Source organism: Grampus griseus (genome assembly GCF_964374135.1).
Source record: "Grampus griseus genome assembly, chromosome: 7".
In the NCBI taxonomy this organism is placed as follows: domain Eukaryota; kingdom Metazoa; phylum Chordata; class Mammalia; order Artiodactyla; family Delphinidae; genus Grampus; species Grampus griseus.
This window is the reverse complement of record NC_139001.1, coordinates 69,379,661-69,405,058: the sequence shown is the minus strand read 5'-3', so window position 1 is coordinate 69,405,058 and position 25,398 is coordinate 69,379,661. Positions and strand designations below refer to the sequence as shown.

Below are 25,398 nucleotides of genomic sequence, written 5' to 3'. Positions count from 1 at the left end.
AAATATTACGAGCGGGAGTTACCATCCCAAAATGGGAAACGGAGTACGGGCTGGTCGGCATGGCCTGAATACAGGAGCGCTGGTGTGTGGGATAAGGTCACTCAGTATTTACTATTTATTCTAGAGAAAAAAGGCAGAGGTAGGGATCCCCAGCTTTGTATTTTGTTTTCAAGCAGAATCTCTCTACAGGTTTTTAATCTTTCCGGTATGTCTCAAAACTGCCTATACACAACAACCGTTGTCAAATCCATGAATAATCAAAAAGCTGCAGTGAAAGTCACTGGCGATCGGCAGCCACCCTAAACATGAGAAGGATGTGTGATTAGGCTGTAACCTTTCCCCAATGTGTGAGAATTTGATGTTGGGCTGGGCAACTGGAGGAAGCTGAGCGCTCCCTGCAGGGCACTGGTGACCGGTTCTGAGGCTGCCCCTTTGGAACGGTTTCTATATGGTGGGACCTGGGGGCTGGGAGGTGGACCGTGCAGAGTCTCTTCTAGAGGATGAGAAGTTTAACTGTTTTTAAAGCAAATGCTTGAGAGTTTTAATATATGTCGAACTGAGACAAAGGAAATAAAGGGTTCTATTACTGGATGTACAAGTCAGACATGTACACATACTTTTAAATTATAAGTTCTATTTTATTAACTTATGTTTTTAGTATCTATGTATAATATTACTTTAGCTTTTTAGTATTTGAAAACCCTGAAAATGAATTTCTTTTAAAACATTCATTAGACTTATCTTTTATGAATGAGAATGACCATTTCTCCTTCTGATACCGAATTAATGAGTTTTTAGCGCCTACTCTTTTACTTAGGTATCAATCCTAAATAGTCACAGACTTGAAATCAGTTATAAAATAACATACTCATAGGATTCTTTAAATGTCACAGTAAAAAAGCATTTCTTTTACCTTCACATAGTTGTGTTCGAAGAGAACATATTGTCTATCAGGAGATACTGAATAATCATTCATAGAAAATCCAAATTCATCCTGTCAATCAAGTAGAAAAAAGAACAATTGAATGATTCCATTTAACTGCTGTTATTGAGTACTTACTGTGTAGAGGGTACGGTTCTAGACTTGTGGCTGGTAGCTTGAGAGGTTCCGGTCTAGAAGAGGGGGCACACTCCCTCACACAAATGACCATGAGGCAAGGTGGGTGGTGATCAGGGTTAGAGAATCAGGGAGGGAAGGATTTATTTTAATGAAGGAGAGATGGCTATGTGGGTGGGGATCAGGAACAGAGAGAGAACTTCCTCAGGAGGGGAAACAGCAGGAGTAAAAACCCAGATGCAGAAAGGGCATGCGTATTTAGAGACTGCCTAAAGGTTAGTTGTAACCTGAATACAGTATAGGGTGTGTCAGACAAAGAGAAGACATAAAATTAGAAAAATAGCCAAGGCCTAGATATAAGAAATAGACCTATGAACTACTTTTTTTTTTTTTTGGCGGTACGCGGGCCTCTCACTATTGTGGCGTCTCCCGTTGCAAAGCACAGGCTCCGGACGTGCAGGCTCAGCGGCCATGGCTCACGGGCCCAGCCGCTCCGCGGCATGTGGGATCCTCCCGGACCGGGGCACGAACCCGCGTCCCCTGCATCGGCAGGCAGACTCTCAACCACTGCGCCACCAGGGAAGCCCTGAACTACTTTTTGCACATGGATGTGATGGAATCTTATCTGGCTTTTACAAAGATGCTCTGGTGACCCAGTGGCTGAGATGAGATGAGAGGGGAGGGGTTACAGTAGCCCTGGACTTGGGCAATGCCGTGGTCTGATTCACAGAATGGAGAGAGGGACACTCGTTAGAATACTGTCACAAGATTAATCAAGGCTTCGAACCAGGACTATACCGTGGAAATGGAAATCCGAGAGACACTTGACGTTGCAAGGGAGGACTAATAGGTTTTGTTGAGTAGCTAAATAAGGGGAATGCCCGAGGAATCAAGGATTCTGAGGTTTCTAGCTTAAGTGACTTTGAAGAGGGCGCTATTTACCAAGATTGGGAACTCAGGAAGTGGACTAGTATGCCTTCCGTTTGCTAGGAGAGGGAAGGGGAAATAACTAGTTTAGCTTGGGACACTGAGTTTAAAATGACTGCAGGCCATCCATGTGCCAGAACCGGCAAGCTGTTGGAAACAGAGGTCTAGATCTTGGGAGGAGGTTAGTATTACAGGCATGTATTTGAGAAGCACCTGTGCTGTGGAAGTGCATGGAATTCGCTGAAGGAGAGCATGCAAAGTGAGGAGGGAGGGTAGCAGTGAAGACACGGCCCTGCGGAGCACTTACACGTAAGAGTATGAGCAGAGGAGGAGGAATCGTCAAAGGAGACTAAAAAGTAGCCAAGGCAGGGAGCATTCCAAGAAGAAGAGAAAGATCCACTGTGCCATATGCTGCAGAGAGAGTCCAACAGGATGAGAAACGATAGTACTCATGATTTGAAAGGTTATGAAAAAGAAAATCCCCAGAATTCCCTTAAAGCATGAATTAATTATGTGATTAAACATACAAGTGTACTGTTCTCCAAGAACATGGAGCTGTTTCCATATTCAGCATTGAATAGCAAGATATTATTTTCTTGTTTGTAGAGATATTCATGATCTAAAGAGAGAAAACGGCCAGATCAGTATTTCAAGTTGCTTTTAAACATCTTCATAAGCTAAAAAACCATGCAATAAAAATTTAAGACAAATTCACACAAGTACTAAAAAGGCATTTCTAAGTTGGAAAAACATGAACTGATGAATATTACACTAGTATGCCTTCATTTTTCCATCATTATTGTAAAGGGTTCAATTTACATTTAACTTTTTATAGTACATATCAAAGAAATACTCAAGTTTCTTTCTGTCTTATCCCCCTTTCCACACTTAAGTAGAAAAAAATACTTCCCATACGGTTAAAAAAAAATAAGAATATTTTCTCAGTGCCATAAAAGTGCCCCACAACCTAACCAGAATGAAAATAACCATAAAAATCAGCCCCCTCTCCGCCAAAAATCCTTACCTGAAATCCATCGCAAGGTGTAGAACTTCACTCTGAAAGTATTTTTTAAATAATCGGTTAGAGTGTAGGTTCTGCGACTATCAGCTGTAGCATCACCTGCTGGTTGGAAAAAAGAGCCAAATGTTCAGTAAGACGGGATAACCTGTTTCGCATATAAAAAAAAAAAAAGGATATCTACAATATACACTAGTCACAAAATACAGAAATACACTGACAAAATGCAAAACACATTTTGAAAGAGTTCGGACTGAGAAAAAGGGTAAAAATGCATTTAGCTGTTAAAGTGTTTGCGAGAGTGTGTTTTTCACGGTGCTACATTAGTGAGCTTCATTTCGAAGGTCTAGATCAACAATGTCCAAGGGAAATATAGTGTGAGTACACTTTCTAGTAGCCATATTTAAAAATTTTTAAGGTGAAATTAATTCTAATTGCATATTTTATTTAGCCAGTATATCAAATATTTTATCATTTCAGTGTGTAATTGGTCTTTATATGCTATTAATAGATCTTTCACATTATTTCTTTTCATACTGTCTTTAAAACCTGATATGTAATTGATGATTACAGTGTATCTCAATTTGAATGGGCACCGTCCCAGTCAATGCAATCATGCAGTGGATGGCACGAGGCTAGGTTATCCTTTCGTGAGGGCCTGAGGTCCACTTCTAAGCCCTCTTGCTCTGCAAAGACCTTTAAGATATACTGATCACCCAGTTCAGAGATCTTCGTTTCTATCATCATTTTTCCTTGAATTTGATTAAAGTTTACGTGAAACCTTTCCCTTGGATTCTGTGACAGCCTCAGTCCTTCTCCTAACTCTCTGACCATTATTTTTCCATCTCCTACTTTGACTCTATTTTTCTCCACTGACCTGTAAGGCAGAAATGCTTTGATATTAGTCTTCAGCTTTCTCCTCCTCTCTCTCTACAGTTTTCCTTCCAGGGAACTCCAGAGAATGTGAGTTCCAGGGCTTCAGGTATACTTACCATTTAGATGAATGACAATATCTGCTCTCACCACCTTAGCCTACCGCACCCACGCTTACATTTCCAGTGCTTCTTAGTTGACTTGCCCCACTCTAACCCTATACACACCCTGTCTAAAATAATTGTCTTCCTTCCAAAACTAGATTTCCACAGGAAATTTGTGTGGTTTTATATTCTGTTACTGAAGACGCCAATTCAAAGGCTGAAGATCATTTTGATGTCTCCCTCTTTTTTACCATCCCCTACAACCAATCAACCCTATTGACTCTTCCTACGAAATCTCTTCTCCAGATATCCCTGCCATCAGGTTCTCCCAATCCAGTTCCTGCCCTGCACCGTCACCAGAATGATCTTTCTAAAATGCCACTATCATTCTGGTGATCTCTTCCTCAAAAGCTTCCAATGAGTCCCCACTGTCTACAGGGAGATTCAGACTGCTTAGCCTGGCAGTTGCAGCCCCACAGTCTGATGTGAGACCTTTCCAGGCTTATTTTCACTCTATCCCTGCAAGAACCTTCTAACCTAGTCACACTGATCTGCCTACTGAACCCAGCAGATCTTCTTAGGCTTGTCTGACTCTACTCCTTGTCCTAAGCCACTTCCTGGCATGTCCTCAACGGCTTCCCCATCTGTCACAAGCCTCCCTCCTCCATTTCCCACCTCTGTCATGAAGACCTCAATTCGGCCTCTGACTTTTGCCCCCATGCTACTCATTGGGCTCCTGTCACTTACTAACTTGTGTTGATAACTATTTTTCTATTCGGCCTCTGACTTTTGCCCCCATGCTACTCATTGGGCTCCTGTCACTTACTAACTAACTTGTGTTGATAACTATTTTTCCATGCCTGCCTGTGTAATCTACTCAGCTGGGCCATGTATTCTTTTGAAGACAGGGCTTTGGGTTTTTGTTCATTGGTTTGGGGTTTTTGTTTTTGTTTTTCATCAACCTTAGCATCTAGCACAGTTGTATGGCATAAAAGACACACACAAAAAAAGTTTTTGTTGATTGGAGTAGGGCATCATCCTATAAGCACAGTCAAGCCAGTGTGATTCCTCTTCCTCAATCCCAGAGCCTCCACTGATGACAAATACCTTAAAGTCTTTTTCCAAACTCTCTACATTTTCCACGTACGTGTAAACATACACTCACAAAATCAGCCACTACCATAACATTCCTATAACTGCAGCTCTTTTCAGGGATTTCAAAGCCAGCAGTATCTTCTCGTGTTAATTTTTTACAGCCTGTGGAGAAGTAGATCTCGTACAGGAAATGCTCTTTCAAAAAGTGTTCTTGGGTTTCCCTGGTGGCGCAGTGGTTGAGAGTCCGCCTGCCGATGCAGGGGACGTGGGTTCATGCCCTGGTCCGGGAGGATCCCACATGCCGCGGAGCGGCTGGGCCCGTGAGCCATGGCCGCTGAGCCTGCGCGTCCGGAGCCTGTGCTCCACAACGGGAGAGGCCACAACAGCGGGAGGCCCGCGCACCGCAAAAAGAAAAAAAAAAAAAAAAAAAAAAGTGTTCTTAAGGTTTTATTTCTTTGGATTTGATCTGATAACATAGTTTTGTTTCTGCCTATAAAACCTTCAGCTTCGATAGATAAAGTTGCTACCCTTTATTTTATTATTTTATTGATTTTGTTTAAGCCTAGTTTGTTAAGTAAAATATTCTTTTAAAAACTTTTGTTTTTCAATTCAATCCTGCATTTCTCCCCTGAAAGTTAATAAGATATTTGTGTTTGTTAGCAAAAATATAGCAAGTGAGTAAAGCCAGTCCTTGAGTTTAACCTTTAAATAAGAAGTAAAGCCTTGTGCTACAGAAAATAATATTTGAAACTCATGTTGGACTACAAAATTACAAATCTGGATTTGTTCATTAAACACCCTCAGTTGTTTGTATTCATCCAATCATCCTATTATATAAAAATAGTTATAAAGTGAGTATCATTGTTGAGGATAAATACCCTGCTATCAAGAGCTATTAGTCTAAAATGAACATAAAACACATCCCCAAATTAGTACAAATCAAGGTATCAGTGGTAAGAAACATTCACAATCCTAATATTATCTGCTGATGTAGATGTTTAGATAGATCTGTAAATAGAAATAGATCAATTTATACACACACGCATATATTACAACCAACTGAATGTCTGTGTCCCCTCAAAATTCACATGTTGAAATCGTAACCGCCATATGATGGTATTAGGAGGGGGAGCCCTTGGTAGGTAATTCGATCATGAGTACTAATCCTCATGAGTGGGTTTAGTTCCCTTTAGAAAGTGACTCCAGAAAGCTCTCTCCCCACTTCTGCTATGTGAGGACACAGGAAACGGGTCCTCACCAGACACTAAACACCGAATCTGCTGGCATCTTGATCTTGGACTTCTAGCTTCCAGAACCGTGAGAAATAAATGTTTGTTGTTTAAGTCACCCAATCTCTGCTATCTTTATAACAGCAGTCCACACATACTAAGACATACATATCTATAACAAGACAGACATATCAACATAAAGTGTCTATCACTGACTCTTGATTTTGTGAGAATGAACTGCATACCTCCAATATAGATCAGATACAGTGCTATCTCACATGAGGGTATTTGCCCAGGTTTTAAAGGACAACACACTTCAATCTGGAATAATAAAATAACGGAGACAAAAATCCCCTGTGAGGTCACCTGCTGCCCTGCATGCCGCTCTTCCTTGCTGGGCACTTACCTCTCCTGCCTCTTCGCCTCAGATGTCACTGGGCTCATCCTCTCATCAGGCCTCAGCCTTTCTAAACCCATCATCTCTGCCAGATTCAGACTCCCTTCTGCTCATAATGGGCTCAGCGTGATTTCGATCCATCTGCTGATGTTCAGATATCCATACTGATGCCAGGCCGTGTTCTTGCTATGGCCCAGGACATGGGTGCAAGGCCCGGGCCACCCTTGGCTTGTGTTACCCTCTCTCAGCTCCTTTACAACGACCTTCAAGCCGGGTTCCCTATCCTGGCTCCCCAGACCCCAAACACCACTGCAAAACTGGAACAAGCAGAGCAATAAATGTCCCTTGTTTTTTGCCTTGTCATTTGAAAAGCAGCGCAAACTGGAAGATGCTTTCGAAACATCTAGATAAGCGAGTTCTGTGAGACGTGAGTGCCAAGTCCAGGTTTTGACCTTTAGCAAGTTCATAGTTTACTGCCAAGTTACAACCTATTCTGTCAAACACCAGAGGACACGCCCACATTTCCCTTTCCTTGTCTGATTGCTCCCTGACAGGGCACCCGTGCAACAACAGATGAAGGCCTTGGGCTGCTAGTGTGGTCTTCCTGGTGGGCCTGGGACATATCGTTTATTTGACTTACCAGTTTAAAGCATTATGCTAGCCAAGCAGAGCAGCTAATCATGTTACCCATCAGTTTCCACAGAAACTCCTAGATTCATGTCTCCTTGAATTTAAAAATCAAAAAACGGTTAACAGCTTTATACTTTACTGTTTTGCTGAGACCAACTATTAGGTTGAACCATATGAAAATGCCATTTTTATCAATCAAAAATGGCAGAATAACAGCTTTTAAAATGGTTCAACTTAACAATAATTTCTCATCAAAGTGTATGGTATCTTAATGAGCCCTGGTTGTAGGATCAAACTCTTTTCTGAATAAAAGGAATTCCAGAATTCTAAGTAAGAGAGTGGTGTCGTTCCACAGAATAGTCTTGCTTTAACCGATGGTTATTTTATGATTACAGGATATTTTGAATTTTTTTATATTCATTAATAATAACCTTTTTTGGTCTGTATGAAACTGTGATATAAAATATTTCTACCTCAGAGAGAGAAACTGTTTGGGGAAATAAATGGTTAATGAAATGCAACTAAAAGGAGAAGTGCTGTTTATAGCTCATAAACTCATAAAGTTGTTAAACATGGGGAATAGATATCTGGTTATAGAGTTCTTGTGTTCCATATGCTAATCAGTTAATATTTTATATTGATGCTAAGGAAATAAAATGAGTGTTACTTTACAATTTGCTCTAGCAAAATAGCAGCCTTGACATTGGGACAGAGGAAGAGAAATCAAGAAGGCAGAAGAAGAAATTGACTGGAAAGCTGCTCACATCCTTTATTCTCCAGCAGCACACGCGGGCTGCTACCCATCACCAATGATTCAACAAATACCAATAAGGGGTTGGGTCCCTGGTGGCTTTGAAATCAGAGAGCCTGAATTTGAACCCAGGCCTAATTCTTGCACGGGAGCCTTAGGAAAGTTACTGAATCTTTCAAAACCTCAACTTTGTAATCTATAAAATGATAATAATAGCACTATCTAGCCCCTAGGGATCTGCCATGATGAAATGATATAATGTATGCAAAGTTCTTAGCTCAGGATTTAAAATTTAGGAAGCCCTCCAGATAGGTCAAACTATTTATTATTATTTTGTTCCAAGCACGTGCTAGGCAATCAGGATACAAAGATGAAAGAGTCTCTCCCTTGGAGTACCTAGCAGTGCTGCTGAGATGAGGAATTTCACTGCAATAAAATAATAGCTAATTAACTTTCACTGTGTTCAAATCCCAAACGATCCTAACAGGAAAGCATAAGAGCATCACGTTGAGAAAGCATCTAGGATAAGTACAATTGAATCATTTGCTAAGTACTGACGAGCATCACTTCCTCCTTCGACAAGTTTAATACCATCCACAGCGTTCACATGGAGGGAACATGTTGGACTTGAGAGGAATTAGAGGAGTTGTGAAAAGTGATACTTCTCTGATTACTATACACAGGAGACATTAAAATATAATCACTATCACCAGATTTCCCTTCTCAATAAGAGAAACATCCCAGGGACATCAAGTGCATCTGATAAATGCATTGCCATTGAGCTGGAGCCCTTGAACCTGGGGCTGTGTGCTCTAAGCATTTACTCAAAGATCAGAGTGTCAGATGACCAAACTTTTGTTGGGGATGTAATCGCTATATTTTCAAAGGTCTACTCTGAAAGGCCAACCAACTGGTACCATGCACATTTTCCGGAATAGCAAACATTTGGAAAAAAGGAAACAACGAGGGGTTGTCCGTGTCGTGACTCCACCCTCCTTCTCCTCTTTTCCCTCCACTCCATCTGCTCTGGCCTCCCCGCTCTTCCTCAGACACACTGGGCCCACTTCTGCCTCAGAGACTTTGAATTTGCTACACCCTCTGCCTGGAATATTCTTCCCCTCCGATGTGCCCAAAGCTTGTTCCCTACCTCCTTTAGGTCTTTATTTAAATGTCACCTTCCTTTCCTGGACTAACATTTACAACCCCATGGTCAAGAAATTCTCTTTGTATCGCCCTTCCTGGCTTGACATTTTTTTTCCTCAGCAGTGATGCCATCTAACGTACTCTAGTTTTTACCTGTTTATCATCTGCCTCTCTTGACTGTCTGTGAGCTCCAGGAGGATTGTGTTTTGTTACGTTTTGTTTGCTAGTTATCTCAGCACGGCCTAGATGGTGCCTGGCTGTAGAAGGCATAAATATTTGTCAAATGAAAAGATAAAAGCCAGACAACATAAACAGGAGAGCACAAACACGGGAACACAGCTCTAGATGTGAGCGTCGTGAACTCCAAGAGACTGGTAAGTAGGAAAGCAGTGCACTGGGCCAGCTGGGTCTAAATAGAGTGAGGACAGGAGCCTCAGGCTCCAGACTTCCACTCGCTGTCACCAGGCATGCTCACTTCTCTACGCCTGTGACCGTAATTTACCTGTTGTCTATCAGCTCAAACACACACATCTATCCTTTGCTCAGTAGTGCTGGGAAGGGGGTCTACAGCTGTGTTTCCCAGACCCCTTCCTCTGTAGGCTTCCTGTTAGGTCCTGCCGATAGGGAAACACAGAGGAGTGTAGTCAGTAGGACAGGAGGAGGGACTCCCTTTATCTTGCTGGTCCTGTCAGCAGGTGCCCCGAGGGAGCACCTGTCCCAGCCTCCTGCTTTTCTTTTTATACCTGAACCTGTTGCATCCTGCCTCTCAGTTGCATGCCTCACACACCTTGGAGCTTAGAGCCCAGAACTTCTATGTCCCTCTTCTCCTTTTTCCCAAGCCCTAGAGATAGCTTATTCCTACAGCTCCTGTCTCTCACTTACCTCATAATTTTTTCTTTTGCTCTTTAATTTGTGTAACCAATTTTTATATCAAATTTCTCTGCTGAAACATCTAGTGTGATTTCAGTGTTCATCACGTCTCTGTGAGGATTTACACAACTTACCTGTAAAATAAGAAGGTCTCTTTCGGCCGTAAGATAACAATATCTAGACCTGGGGTTGGCAAACTTTTTCTTATAGGGCCAGATGGTAAATATTTTAGCTTTGCAACTCCTAAAGTCGGCCATTGTAGCCTGAAAACAGCCACAGACAACATCTAAATGAATAGAAAAGGCTGTATTCCGAATAAAACTTAATTTACAAAATTAAGCAGCCAGCCCTGACTGTAGCTTGACAACCCCATCTAGACATTCCTCAGAATGGTCAGCAACACGAAAACAAAAAGCTCCCAAGACCAGTGTGAAAGACAGATGCTGAGACTGAAATTCTAACTGCCTTGAAACAATATGAATATCAACATAAGATTCCAATATATATGGCAGAGAAGTGAAAGTGGGCAGAATATTCATGTCTCAAACTTCAGGTCAAGATGAAGATGTCTACGGCCACTGGTGAAGAAATGCAAGGCCAAAGGGACTGCCTGAACTAAATCCAGTTCACCCTGCCCTCACCCCAGTGAAGAGCCAGGAGGTTCAGCGCATATAGGAAGCCAGCACTAAACAGGGCATCAGGATGGCTTTATTCCTTTTTGAAATGGAAATTGCCCTATTTTTTTTTTTTTTTTCCGGTACACGGGCCTCTCACTGTTGTGGCCTCTCCCGTTGCGGAGCACAGGCTCCTGACGCGCAGGCTCAGCGGCCATGGCTCACGGGCCCAGCCGCTCCACGGCATGTGGGATCTTCCCGGACCGCGGCACGAACCCACGTCCCCTGCATCGGCAGGCGGACTCTCAACCACTGCGCCACCAGGGAAGCCCTGCTCTATTTTTTTATTCTGATTATAGTTACTCCCTCACCCCTTGTTAGGACTCTTCTGGGAATAATCAGGACTGGATAACAGTGGCCATAATTACTATTGACAAGGCTTTTACACCCCACTATGTCCACTGACATTAAGCCAGTGTAATCCAAGGGGATGAGAAACAGCTGAAAGGTGGAAACGTCTTAACTGTATAAATAAATGACCCACAGGCCCGTGAAACAAGCAACTATTTTAGCAAAGGGCTAGTTTTTAGCAGTAGTAGTTGTAGTGAGACATCACTGGGAGGTCACAGTGCAAGCTAGAAATGATTAGTTTGGAGAGAAAACTGATTAGAGAACATCAGCATTTGGGGAAGCTGAAAGCTCTAATACCAAGTCACTGAAGAACTTTCCAGAAAGATTTACAGGCATTATCAACAAGGCTACTCTCTGTGACAACTGTTTGTCTGCCAGGAGGTGAGGAAAATGATCACTGGAAAACAAAACTGCCATAGAAATTGCCCTTTCCAGCATTCACCCAGCAGAACTTTCAGGAGTGTGAAACAAGTATTATTATAATGCCTGTCTCTGGGACTGTTAACAAAATGTTTTTTAATTAAAAATATATAAAAAGTAGTCATGACAGATACTTATAGAGACCTTCCAATGTGCTGGGCTATTCTAGGCATTGTACACTTATTAACTTATTTTCATCCCAATTTTACAGGTAAGGAAACTGAGATGCAGATAGTAACCAGACTCAAGTCTCATGACTAGTAAGCCCTAGGCCATAGGGTTCTGAAGCCTGCGGTTATAACCACTGCTCTGAACAACCTAAGTATGCAGCAGAGTGAGGTACATGGTAAATGCTTGTTGGCAGTTTTTGTGAGTTAGCATAGATGGATTAGACTTTCTGGAAGTGTCTGGATTCAATCTTGGCAAATAATCTAAACAGGCAGCTTGGTAGTATCATTTGGACCTGGGACAGTTGGTAGGTTACATTAGAACATAATTTGTTCTAGTGTTCCGAAATCAGAGGGGCATCAATTCTTTCTGAAAACCCTAGAATTTTCTCTCTGGAGTGTTATTAAGGATGGCAACTCTGTGACACTTTCTGAGAAAGAAGGTTGTACTCCCCTCCTCCTCTCTTCCATGGTACAACTGGTAACTCTCATCATCTTTTCCCTACACTCATAAAAAGTAGCCATGCAAGCTTTATAATAGGTTTCTTTTCTCCCCCCACACCTTTTTTTTTTTCATGTTTCCTAGATCTTAAACATAAAATCTTGAATAACTCAGGCCCTGCAGTACACATTTTCAAAAGAGTGGGAACTTGTCCGATGAAAAGATTCAGCGATTCCTCCTTTAGAGCCACCACAGGGGCTTGTTTGTTACTCAGCTTTCCACTCCTGTCTGTCCCTTCCTCCACTCTCTAACCCTTCCCTCAGCACTCGGTGGCAGAAGCGGACCTGCCCCGGGCCTCAGATCCTGGCCCTCTTGATTTCTTAGGGGCTCTGTTTCATCTCTTCTCCCTCCATCTCCATCTCTTCTCAGTATCTTCATTTCGTCCATAAGCATGCACAGCGTGTACCCATATCAAATAAATACTTACTGACCCTGTGGGCTCCGGCAGCCATCTTCCCATTTCTCTTCTTGTATTTATCAGCCTACTTCTCAAATAAACAATCCGCATCTGTGGCCTTCAGTTTTTCATGGTCCCTCCTCATGCCTCTGGAACTACCCCTCACTCCGTACACTACACTTTGCTACAACAACATCTTCTTCAATGCTTATTTTCTATACCATATAGTTTGCCAATTAATCAAGTAATCTTCTATCATTAGGTAAATATTTAATCTGAATAGTCATGTCTCCACTGGTCTGTAAGTAAGCTGAAAGGATGAATTTATTTTATCAAACAGCTGCTGGCACTATACTCTACAAATAGGTATGCGTGATCTAGTAGTGGATGACTTGACCCCATAGTTAGGAATATAAGAATTTTAATCAGAATTAAAGTAACATTAAAAAATGTTCATCAAAAATATGTTTTTACATGAGCTCTAAGATAATTTCTTTAATTCACCAAATGTTTGTCAAGCTGTACTGGGTTGAATAGTTTCCCCACCCCCCAAAATTCATGTCCACTGGGAACCCCAGAAAGTGACCTTATTTGGAAATAGGGGTTTTGTAGATGTAATTAGTTAAGATGAGGTCGTACGGGATTAGGGAGTGTCCTTATAAGAAGGTCATGCAAAGATATGCTTTTGCTGACTTGGAAAATGAAGAGGACCATGTGGAGACAGAAGGGGAAGAAGGCTATGTGACAATGAAAGGAGAAATTGGAGTCATAAAGCTACAAGTCAAGGTGGTTGCCAGTAACCACCAGAAGCTGGAGGAAGCAAAGAAGCATTCTTCCCTGGAGCCTTCAGAGGGAGCGTGGCCCTGACGACACCTTGATTTTGGACTTCTGGGCTTCATAACTGTGGAAGAATAAATTTTTGTTGTTTTAAGCCACTCAGTGTATGGTATTTGTTACGACAGCTCTAGGAAAGCACCCACTCTGTTCTTCAATGTTCTGAGCACTAGAGGTATGAGTGAACAAAACAAAAAATTCTTGCCCTCATGAAGCTTACATTCTAATGGGGGGGAGACATAGGAGCAAACAGTAAATAAATAATGCCTTTGTTAGGATGTTAAGTGTCACGGTTAAGTGCTAGAGAAACTCTGCTTTTTAAGGGCTCATGTGATTAGATCAGGGTCACCCAGGTCATCTTCCTTTCTTAAAGCTGATTATGCCATCATATAATGTCACCTAACCACCAGGATAAAATCCATTATATCCACAATCTCAGAGATTAGGTAGAGATTAGCACACGGGGCAGGGAGGAAATCTGGGGAATCAGTTTAGAATTCTGTCTATCACAGTTATCTTGCCAGCTGTATTGAGAATACACTGCAGGGAGTAAGAAGAGAAATAGGGAGATTTTTGCAATAATGCAGGTGAAAGGTGATGGCGTCTTGGACTAGGGTGGTAGTAGTGGAGGTGCTGAGATACGGCCAAATTGATAGGATTTGCTGACCGATTGGATGTTGAGTGTGAACAAGGGAGAGGAGTTGAGAACTGCATGCATTTTGGCCTCAGTAACTGAAAAACAAATGAATTGCTATTTGCTGAGACCAGATGTATTAAGGGAGGAATAAGTTTGAGGGGATTAAAAAGTTTTGGGAGATGTTACTTTGAGATGCTAATAGCATCAAAATGGAGATGTCCACTTAATAGTTGCACGTATGCATATAGAGTTCAGGAAAGAGGTCTGGTCTGGAGATATAAATTTGGGTGTTGTTGTCAGGTTATAGATGGTGTTTAAGGCCATGGGAGTAGATGAGATCACCTGGGGGAAAGAAGGAAGAGGTTCTAGGATGAAGCCTTGGAGTCCAAGGTCAGAAGTCAGACATGACACGGGAAGGGGGAAGGGTAAGCTGGGACGAAGTAAGAGAGTGGCATGGACATATATACACTACCAAATGTAAAATAGATAGCTAGTGGGAAGCAACTGCATAGCACAGGGAGATCAGGTCAGTGCTTTGTGACCCCCTAGAGGGGTGGGAGGGAGATGCAAGAGGGAGGAGATATGGGGATATATGTATATGTATAGCTGATTCACTTTGTTATAAAGCAGAAACTAACACACCATTGTAAAGCAACTATACTCCAATAAAGATGTTAAAAATAGAAGTCAGACAGGAGGAGGAGCCCCTACAGAGAATGGGAGGGAGCATGTGGAGGTGCAGAAGGAAAAATCTAGGAGAGAGTGGAAACACAGAGGAGGGGAGAAGAAGCATGATCAACTGACAGGGAATGGGAGACTCAGAGGGAGAACTGAGCCCTGGACTCAGCAACACAGAGGTTAGGGACTTTGACGCGAGCAGAGCCAAACATTTTAGTGACGGGTGAGGATAAACCTCATGCCAGTGAGTTTAAGAGGGAGCGGGAGAGGAACAGCAGACAAAGAAAATAGAAAACTCTTCCAGGAGTTTTTTGGTAAAGGGAGCAGGGCAAGGGACTGGGAGGTGGGCAGGGATGTGGGGTACAGAGAGGATCTTCCTCTCTCCCTCCTTCCCTCCCTCCCTCCTTCCCTCCCTCCCTTTCTTTCAGGATGTGAGAGATTTACAGCTTATTTATATAGAGAGGGGGAAATGACAGTGCAGTGGGCAGAGGAAATAGCTGCAGCCACATCTCTTAGTAAGTGAAAGAGGATGAGGTCAGTGTACAAAGAAGGGTTTGGCCTTGGGCAGGTGCTGAGAGGGGGCTGGTGGGAATTGAGGACCTTCTCTCCTAATAGCCTTAGTTTTCTCCTTAAAATAGAAAGCAAGGTTGGCTGTAAGCTGAGAATGACCGTGGGGAGGTGCTGGAGGTCTGGGGAGAGGAGACACATGAGTACGCGAGGGAGCAGCGGGGGAGCACGGGGTAGGGGTCGGGGCGTGGGGATCACCAGCTAGTACGAAGGGGCTGCTTGATTTTTGTGGAGTTCAGGATTTTCTTTTCAGTCCAGTCAAACCATTTTAATCTTAATGAAATGATTACCATGTAGATTATTTCAAATGCTACTTTCCTGGGTCAATTTTTACAGGTCTAACTTTTACCATGTATTTTTAAACTTCTTTAAGTTGACTGTTTTGTTTTATGTTAACTGTTTCTGCCACATTTTCCCATTATGAATTGGATAAAATACAACAGTTTATATGAGAAAATTGAGAGTAGTTTCCCTCAGATGTTTCTGACCCCCTCCATTTTCTCAGATTTGTATCTTAAATGTTGCAAACTCAATTCTTCCCTATTCTCAATCATTTTGGATAACAACAGAAAGCAAGTGCTGGGCTCAAAATGCCTTCAGGACCAAAAAGGCAGCGTCAAAACACCCTGCTTTACAATAAACTCGTTTGGGTAGGAAGGAAAGTGAGAAGAGAGAGAGAGAGTTATATGATTGGATTCTTTGGAGATCAGAGCTGGCTTGACATCTATTTTCTTTTGTTAGTAAATTAAATTTTTCCAATGTAATGAAAAATGAGCAATCATAAACTATCTGATACACTTGCATAGACCTCCCATCTCTTCCTTTTAGAATCTCCAGTTCAACTTAGGTAATTCCCTTTCCCCTTCCAAGGGCTGAGGAAGGAGCTCCCTCCTGGTCCCAGAAAGGTGAGTCTTGGTTAATCTAGTCCAAGCTTGGTAATCCTTTCCCCTTGCCAGAGATGGGTTTAGAATAGACAAATGACCCAGATCTGGCCAAGGAGACACGAGGGAAAGTCTGCCTTGGGCCAGGGAACTTGTGGAAGTAGTTTTCCTCCCTGATAGAACAGACTATGAATGAGGAACAGCATCCTCCCTGCCTTGTGAAATGGCTGTGTGACAAATGAGGCATTGCAGCAGCAGTCATGCTCGACCTGAGAGGACAAGCTTGAGAACGAAAGTAACAGTGTGAGACCAGCAGAGCTGAAAGACGCAGACTCTGGGCGCTGGAGGAAGCTGTGGGACCACTGCGTTAACAAACTCTAGAACTGCCCTACCTCTGCACTTCCAATTACGGATGTTAACAATAAGAGTCTATAGTTTAAACAACTTTGGGCCAGGTATTCTGTTACGTGCAGCCAAAAGTATTCTCTCTGACATAAACTGCATACAGAATCGGGGGTCGGGGCTGTAAACTGTTGAGGGCTAAACATGTAGGTGAACTGCATGCCTGGGAGCCAGTCTGATGGCTCCGAGATCGGAAAGGTTGTATTCAGGCCCATTAATTATTAACCCTTTAAGCTTGGTTGGTTTCCATATATGAACTTCCCTGGGCAGCATTTATCATGTTCTCTTTAGAGCTTCCACAGCACTTTGATCATTTACTAGAAGGACACTTAGCTCTTTTTATTATAGTTCATGTTTATGTTTCCTTTAAGATTAAGAATTATTTGAGGGCAAGGGCCATGTGTATTATTTTTATATTTCCAGGGACCAACAAAGTGCCTAACGTAGAAAATGTTCAATAAATATTTGCTGAATTAGAGAATTACCTTCTGCTGACATGCTGGGTGCATGATGTAGAAGGCCCTCCCCGAGACCTGCCTTGGAAAGAGGAAGTGTATCCAGTAGGGTGAGGGAACTGGAGGGACCACTGCAGATTAGCTCTTCTGGGAAGGATAGAGCCATGAGGGCAAGAAAAAGGTCTCCACTTGGGCTAGCCAGCCAACTGTTCAAGGAGTCATCCTTATCTCTGCTCCTTCCCGTGCTAACACCCTGTCCAAGCTGGCATCATCTCTCACCTGGATAATCCACTTCCCACCCTCCACCATTATCTATACCAGAGTCAGAGGCATTTTAAAAGAGAAACAAGATCATGCCACACTCATGCTTGAAACAGAGAAACTCCTTCTTGTGTCCCTCCATCCTCTTGACCACACTTTATTTTTGTCCTAGCCTGTATCACTGTCTGAAAGTACTCAGACAGTACTCAGCTTGCCTACTATCTGCCCGCCCCAGGACTGTAAAGGCCCATGGGAGCAGGCTCTTTGCCTCTACTGTTTAGAGCCTCATCCCTTGTACCTGCAACAACAGCTGCCATGCAGTAAGCATTCAGTACACACAGGAAAGTTCACAAATATCGCCTCTGGCCTTAGCCCTTCAAAGGCTTTAAATCTCATACAACAAGAGTTTCCTGCCTGGAATAAAAGAATAAAGGAAAATAATAGGGAAATGGGAGCCATCCATGATATTCATGGACCTGAGCAGGTCTGGCTTTAAAACAACTGAGGAAAATAAGAAGATGGGGTCCCAGCCCCACAGAGACGGTGTTAAGGATGCAGGGGCCACCCAGCCAGTTTGGCGGGACCCACAGTTAAGTCAGGGAAGAGGTGGGTGGTGTTACCCACTTAATATTCACCCCCCTTGCCCTTCTTTCTCTGTTGCACATCCTAAGCCACCTTGGCCCTCAGGTTGCTGGGAACAAAGTCCCTGCTGGCTTTGGCTCTGCCTTAAATTACCTTGGCTTCCTGGGCCTTAGATGCTGAAACACGTGACCTAAGCTCATGGGTCTACTTGCTTCCCCAGTGGACCAAATAATGAAGAAATGTGCTCATTAATGTGGACAGTTAACGAAAGCAAATGGTTTATCATTAAGTTTGAAGAAATCTCCTAGGAAGTTATAATTTTGAAGTACCATACAAAACTGCAAAACTAAAACAGCTAACACAGAAGTGCTAATTTTGTGGTTTCAGTTTGCTCTCTGAGAGACACGCCCTTTTGGGGAAGTCATAATGGACCTGTGAAGACTAAAGGTGAAAATATTTACAAGATAATTGATTTACAATAATGCAAGGGTTAGCATCAAGCCATAAAGCAGTGATTAATCTTTTTTTTAATAGGTTCCTTTTTTTTTTTATAAGATGTTGGGGGTAGGAGTTTATTAATTAATTTATTTATTTTTGCTGTGTTGGGTCTTCGTTTCTGCGAGAGGGCTTTCTCTAGTTGTGGCAAGCGGGGGCCACTCTTCATCGCGGTGCGCGGGCCTCTCACTATCGCGGCCTCTCTTGTTGAGGAGCACAGGCTCCAGACACGCAGGCTCAGTAGTTGTGGCTCACAGGCCTAGTGGCTCCGCGGCATGTGGGATCCTTCCAGACCAGGGCTCAAACCCGTGTTCCCTGCATTAGCAGGCAGATTCTCAACCACTGCGCCACCAGGGAAGCCTGATTAATCTTTAAGTTACAAAAGTTTCCACCAAAACATTTCTCTAAAACAGTTATTCATGGAAACCAGCAGACTCAGGGAAGGCTAGAAGTTACAAGATTTGAATTCCCAAGTTCTAGTACTTCCTCACAAAGCACTAAACTTTTATACCTCAGTTTCTTAAGGGTAACAAGTCAGGAAATTAATACCTCCTCTGACGTGGATTGTTTTGTGAGGATCAGATGAAATAACACAGTATACACTGGAAACAAAACAAGTGTAATCCAGTGCAAGTACTCAATCTGCATCTGCTACTGCCACTGAAAACACTTAATAAGACCAGTCAAAAGAGTGGGATGTCAGTCCTGGGCTGGAAGTTGTTGCTCCTCTACAGCTCTGTGTAGGAATAGAGGCATCAGCAGGCACTTTTTCCCAGAACACTGGCACCCAGGGATTAGCAGTCATGAAATTAAATATAGGCATATAAATAGGAAGTTGTAACATTTATGCTAATATGGCCACATTAACTTTATACCTGATCACAAAGTACCAGCTCTAGAGGCACGGTGCCTTAGCGTGAAACGCCAACTCTGTGAAACTTTGAGCAAGTTCCTTAACTTTGGTAGCCAGCCTCCAAGATGGCCCCAATGATCTCCACCCCAATATTCATGCCCTTGTGTAACGCCCTCTCACTTTGTATCAGGGTTGCTTTGTGTGACCAATAGAATACGGCAGAAGTGATAGCACATCACCTCTGAGGCTAGGTCAAAAAAGCTCTGAGGCTCCCTACTCAGTTGCTGTCTTACATCCTTCATTCTAAGGGAAGACAGCTGCCCTGGCACTCTTTGGAAAAACCCATCCTTTACGGGGGACTGAGGCCTCTGGCTAACAGCCACATGAGAGAGCTTGGAAGGAGATCCCCCAGCCCTAGTCAAGCCTTCAGATGATATCTTGACTGAAGCAGCATGAGGGACCTTCAGCCAGAAACAGCCAGCTAAGCCTCTGACAGATTCCTGACCCATAGAGACTGTGAGATAACACATATTTGTTGTTTTAAGTCTGAGAACAATTCATTATGCAGTAATAAATAACTAAAGCACCCTCTCAAGGTTTCTGTAAATCTTCTGTAAAAGTGGAGACAATAACCTCTCTCAAAGGGTTGCTATAAGGATCAAAGGAGAAGTGTATTGAAAGCCCTCAGCCCAATACCTGGCACAGAATGAATCCGTGTTGGTTATTATTACATCTTTGTGCCTTCTCTTCCTCAAGGAAGGGGGTCCTGCAGGTACTTACAGTTACATTCCTTAGGCTCAGCACTTTGTTAAGTCTTAAAATTTCAAGTACACTGATCCAGCTCTAGCCAGTCTCCTGATGTCATTTTTCTCTAAGCATCAGTTGGGCAAAGAGTCTTCCCTTTTTCTCTCTGATCGCTTTTAAGATGAGAGGCAAGATGCCTAAGATAGAGAAATTTAAGGATATGCTATAGCTGGGGCACCAAAAGCCAAAATAGCTGGCCTGAAAAAGACCAACCCACTGACCTCAGGAGCACTCGGCAAAGCTTGATAACTGAGCGAGCTGGAGTCAACTCGAGCTTTTACAGGGCTCTCTGTTTAGAACCTGGCCTCTGAAATATACAAAGCTTTCATTCAGGCTCATTTCTGTGCTTTTAAACCTGGAATAGATCCTGGACTTCCTCAGGCAAACTTCATAGATGTTATCTTTTCTTTCTCTGATTATTCCTGTCTCCTTCACATTTGGGTTTTCTTTTATTACTGGTGGATGGCTAAGCAGTCAAATTTCCTATGTGCTGAAAGAAGGTATTGAGGAAATTTACTGCTACAGCAGTGGAAAGAACACAAGAAGAACAGATATGTCTCTGTCCCATAACAAAACCCAATAAGAAAACTCTCTTGACAAATGACAAAACTCAATAATGAAACTATTTGACAGTTATTTTAAAAACTCAGCCTAGGGCTTCCCTGGTGGCGCAGTGGTTGAGAGTCTGCCTGCCGATACAGGGGACACGGGTTCGTGCCCCGGCCTGGGAAGATCCCACATGCCGCGGAGCGGCTGGGCCCGTGAGCCATGGCCGCTCAGCCTGCGCGTCCGGAGCCTGTGCTCTGCAACGGGAGAGGCCACAGCGGTGAGAGGCCCGCGAACCACAAAAAACAAACAAACAAACAAAAAACTCAGCCTATAATATGATGTAAAGAGGGAATTAAAGGGATCACAAATGCTGACTGAGAGGGTTTTATTGCCTCTAGGCCAAGAAGATTTCTACAATTCCAATGTGAGTAAATTATTTTTATACATTTTATTGCTGATTCTCTGAGAAACTGAATGTCCAAATACGCAATATCCTTCTCTACTAGGATACTTGAGGGATTTAAAACAAAATACGATCCTTTATCATATATACAGAAGGAGATGAACTTTTAATTTTGCTTTGTGAAATGCATAATTCCTGACCTCGAGGAGTTTTTATTCTAAAACAATTCATTAACAGTATTACGCTTACACCTCCATCTCTCTCTGTCTCGGTCTCTCTCTCTCTACTCTGGGTGTGTCCAGAGTCCTGCTAAAGTCAGCTTTTCATACGGAAACACTTAACCTTTAAACCAACCTCTCAGGGGATGAGCCTGGCTTTGCTCATTTCTTCCTCTTTTTTTCTTAGCTCTTTATTTCTTTGCTTTCCACACAATCTAAGACTTTGTTTTGTTGTTCTATCAAAATCTTTCTTCCTTTCCTCCTTCTTTCTTTCTCTTCCCCCCCCCCCTTTCCTTTCCTTTCCATTTATATTTCCTCTCTCCCACCTCCCTTCCTCTCTTCCTTTCTGGTTTTGTTTGACTTGAAAACCTAGGTCGACAATATGAAGGACACTTCTTGGGTGATGACTCTGGATCCTTTGTAAAAAGACTGTCCCTCATGGTGGCACAGCCCAGGAATGGTATTGCTGATTTAGCAAAAATACTGCATTCCTGAGCTTTTATCTTTGTTCCTTATGATAAGGCTGGAGTTGAAGCAAGATAATTTCCCTTTTCTCCTCAAATATACATACATTCCTATTAAGAAATGCGAGAAGAGAAATAACTTATTGTGTAAGTGTAAATAAAACACACAGTGAAACCACATCTCCACCCAGTATTCCAAGAGTGGTTCTTAGCCACCCTACCCCCTTACTCCCTATGTTTCCAATTACGGAAGTCTAATCATTCACATTTCTGAGTAGCTCTATAGCTTCCAAATGCTGCTCTGTGCCATCAGTCTCCTGGGATACTTCCCTTCCTTCCTCTCCAGCCTTGCCCCATGTCAGCCCACCTTCCCACTGTCATGCCCCACAGTTCAGGCATGCTAGAGTTATCCGTCATCCTGCTGCTCACACTTCTCTCTTGCTAGGAGTCCTCTTATGTTCCCAGATAGAGGATGTGATCTTGTGTCTCTATGATGACTCACAATTCATTCACGTTTTCTGGAAAAACTTATCTCCAGGGACTGATACTAACTTTTCAGGCCTCCCCACACACAAAAAAAATCTCTTGTGAGAAGTCTTCCCACACTTTCCCAGAAGTGATCCTTTTAACCCCTGAGAAAGTTTGCTTAAGCCTCCCTAAATTTTCTCACTGAATCATAATAATAGTTAGACCTAGACATGTGAACCTCTCTGGAAGTCCCTGTCAAGAGAATGTCCTTGGAATCTTTGTTCAAATTTCATTTGGAGAAGAGGCTAAGTATGGTTTAAGGGAAATGGTAAGATAACCCCTCCCAAGTCTGTATGCCCCACCCAGCCAAACTAAATCCCTGTCATTAACTTAACCAAACCCCATGGAAGGCAGATAGATGACCCAGGCCCCTAACCAATTACATTGCCATCTTCAGTGGCTTATTTATCCAAGTTTAGTGTTCCTTTCAACTTTCCGAAGGGAAGTTCTGATAATTACACTTTTACCCTTTCTTCCAAGGATGCCTCAGCAATATATTAGAGATGAATGGATTATCCAGGTTACTTTGATTTGTTTGCGTATCTGTTTCCCACTAGATTATAAACTTCCTGAGGTCGGGGCTCTCTTTATTTATAAAATTTAATCTTTGGATTTGCAGCAACTAGCACAGTTCCTGGAACATAATGTAGGTCATGTGAATATTTACTGATTGTATGGGTGACCCGTCCTTTTTCCACAGGAAGGCTTTGTGTGTGTGATTGTTTAAATATACAAAGTACCACTTTATGAAAGCAGTTATATTTTAACAATTCACAACAAAGAGTCAAAAGAGTGGACAGATGCCTGCCATTTAATAGTCTAAACTGGCGGTAACCATGGCTGTCTTAAGTAACTGAAAATCATTATCAATAGGTCAACACACTCAGTTATTTAACCTCTGGCACCTTTGCCCTGGCCCTGAAATTGCCGGCCAAACATGGTTTTTGATGGTTCTACAAACTAATTCTGAATGGTCACCTGAAATCTAGATAAGGCCCCTCAGTATATAAGCACTGTCTACACACTTCCTGGTTGACTAGACCATCAGAGAACACACCTCAGTTGGTTGACTAGAATGTGAATACTTACATGAAAGTTACTATTTAAAAGGAAAGTAGGGCCAGTGGAGACCCAAACTAGTTATTCTCACTTGTTTGCATCCAATGGTGTGTATTTCATTATATGAATGTTTTATATTAAGAGCTAGGACTAAACCGGAACAGTGAGGCAAGCTAAAAGGAACCAAGGTGGATTTAAATGAAAGAATCCACCAAACATCATTGATCCCACCTCCTCTAAATATTACCATGGATACCAGCTTTATGATTTAACTCTGAAATACTTACTTCTATAAGTGGTCAAATAGTTATTTTCCGGCATCCCAACTCTCCAACTGATGGATTTCCATCATCCCTGAAGGAAAACCCCCTGGGCTCCCCAAGCACTATCTTTTCTCAAAACTATTTGGGGACTTGCTTTCTTATTTTTTTCCCTCCCCTTATGACATCCTTACTGCTGTTTGGGATTTTTGAACACTGCCTTTTTTCCTTTGAAAATCACAACCACGAAAGTTGTTTTTGTTTTTTTTTTTAATTTACATTCAAAAGGTACTAAATTCAAATTTAACATAAAGAAATCTTAAAACTTCTCTTTATTTTCAGGAAGTATGTATTTGCCATACACAAGACGTGGCAGGTGCAAGGCTCTCGTAGCCTAAACACTGGAGACCAACGAAGCGAATCTAGCGGCGACCACGCCAGCAAAGCCTCAGCGACGACCTGGCACACCGATCCCACCCAGTCCCCAGCAAAATCCCTAGGTCTCCTTGGTGTGGTAAAATAGAACCTGATCCCGGTCTCCAACTGTCTTATCTTTTTCAAATGTTTTAAACTTACTGCCTTTGTTCAGCAGAACCACAGGCACGGTGATGACGGTGACGAGCGCAGCGATCCCCAGCAGTCCCAGGAGCACCTTCCACGGTGTCTGCAAGCCGGGCAGATCACGTCCAGTTAGAGCCAGCCGCTTGGCCCCGGTCTGGGTAAGAGGGTCGGGACCTGGGCTGCACCCGAGGCAGCGGGGTTTGCCGACGGGCGCGCACTGGGAGAGAGGCACCGCGGGATGGGAGGGTTTGGAGCGCGCGAGTCGGAGCTTGCAAGAGCTGTCTCCCTTGAACTTTTGGCCTCTGGACACTTTAATTGTTTGCTTCTCTAGGCCTACAACTCAGAAGCCAAGTGAGGGTTCAGGCGTGCGATTTGCGGGTGGCCCTCCAGGTTCTCCAAGGCTCGGTGCCTGGGTTCTAGCAGAAAGCCCGCGGGCCCGAGAGCCAGGCGAGAGCCCTGGGGCGTCCCTTCACCTGTCAGAGCGTGGCCCTGAAGCTTCCGCCTAACGAGAGCCCCTGGTTTCGACCCGGAAGCTTTGGGGGCAATCTGGGGAGAGTTTGGTGAAAAGGCACCTACAACTCGCCCCTGGGGCTGTTGGGACGGGTGGGTGGGGGGAGGCCAGCTACTCACTCACCTTCATGGTCGGCGTCTCCTCAGAGCTAAGCTTTCGGAGCGGGAGCGCAGGCAGAAGTCAGGCGAGCCTCCCGGACGCGCGTGCGGCTCCGCAGCTCCGGGCGCGCAGTCACTCGGCGCTCCCAAGTTTGAACCCCGAGTTAAACATTAGTGAGCGCCGGTCCGGCTGGGTATAAAGGGCCGCGGGCAGGCTGCGAGCGAAGGCGCGCCGGGCCCCGGCAGTGGCGTCCCGGCCGGGGGACGCCCGAGAGGCACCTCCCTACGGGCGCGCCGGGCACGGGATGTCTGCTGGGCGCGCAGGAGGGGTGTGACCGCCCGAGCAGCGTCTAGCCAGCGCCTGGCATCCGATGCCGAGCCCTGAGGCTGCAGACCTGCTGCCGCCCGGCGGGAGACCATGGTCGGCCTTAACTGAAAGGGACCTCTGCTCTCAGTTCCCGCAACCTCGCGTGAGCAGGCAAGGGGACCTAGCCCAGAGAGGGCACGGGGTTCTGCAAACACACAGCTCACTGCTGGCAGCTGAAGCTAAAACCCAGGCCTCAGTCCTTTGCCAGTGAATGATATGCTGGGGAGTTCTGGGGTGTTTAAAGCTTCTGGAAGGCCAAGAGAGAGAAAAAGTGATTGATCACTTGTGGGTGGCACTTAGAGGCTGTGTCTGGATTCCTTCTCCGC

General features: G+C 43.6%; 1 protein-coding gene across 1 annotated transcript in view; it reads right to left on the bottom strand.

The window, feature by feature from the left end:
- The window catches only part of DPP4 (dipeptidyl peptidase 4), a gene marked incomplete at its 5' end in the record, with an annotated part of 76,978 nt that extends 52,242 nt beyond the window's left edge, over window positions 1-24,736 (bottom strand). The window contains 6 exons of the mRNA XM_082658922.1: window positions 914-994; window positions 2,512-2,603; window positions 3,009-3,104; window positions 24,112-24,429; window positions 24,570-24,642; window positions 24,731-24,736. Coding sequence (XP_082515048.1) covers window positions 914-994; window positions 2,512-2,603; window positions 3,009-3,104; window positions 24,112-24,429; window positions 24,570-24,642; window positions 24,731-24,736 — 666 coding nt within the window. The remainder of the gene's footprint in view (window positions 1-913; window positions 995-2,511; window positions 2,604-3,008; window positions 3,105-24,111; window positions 24,430-24,569; window positions 24,643-24,730) is intronic.
- Between the last annotated feature and the right edge of the window lie 662 nt (window positions 24,737-25,398).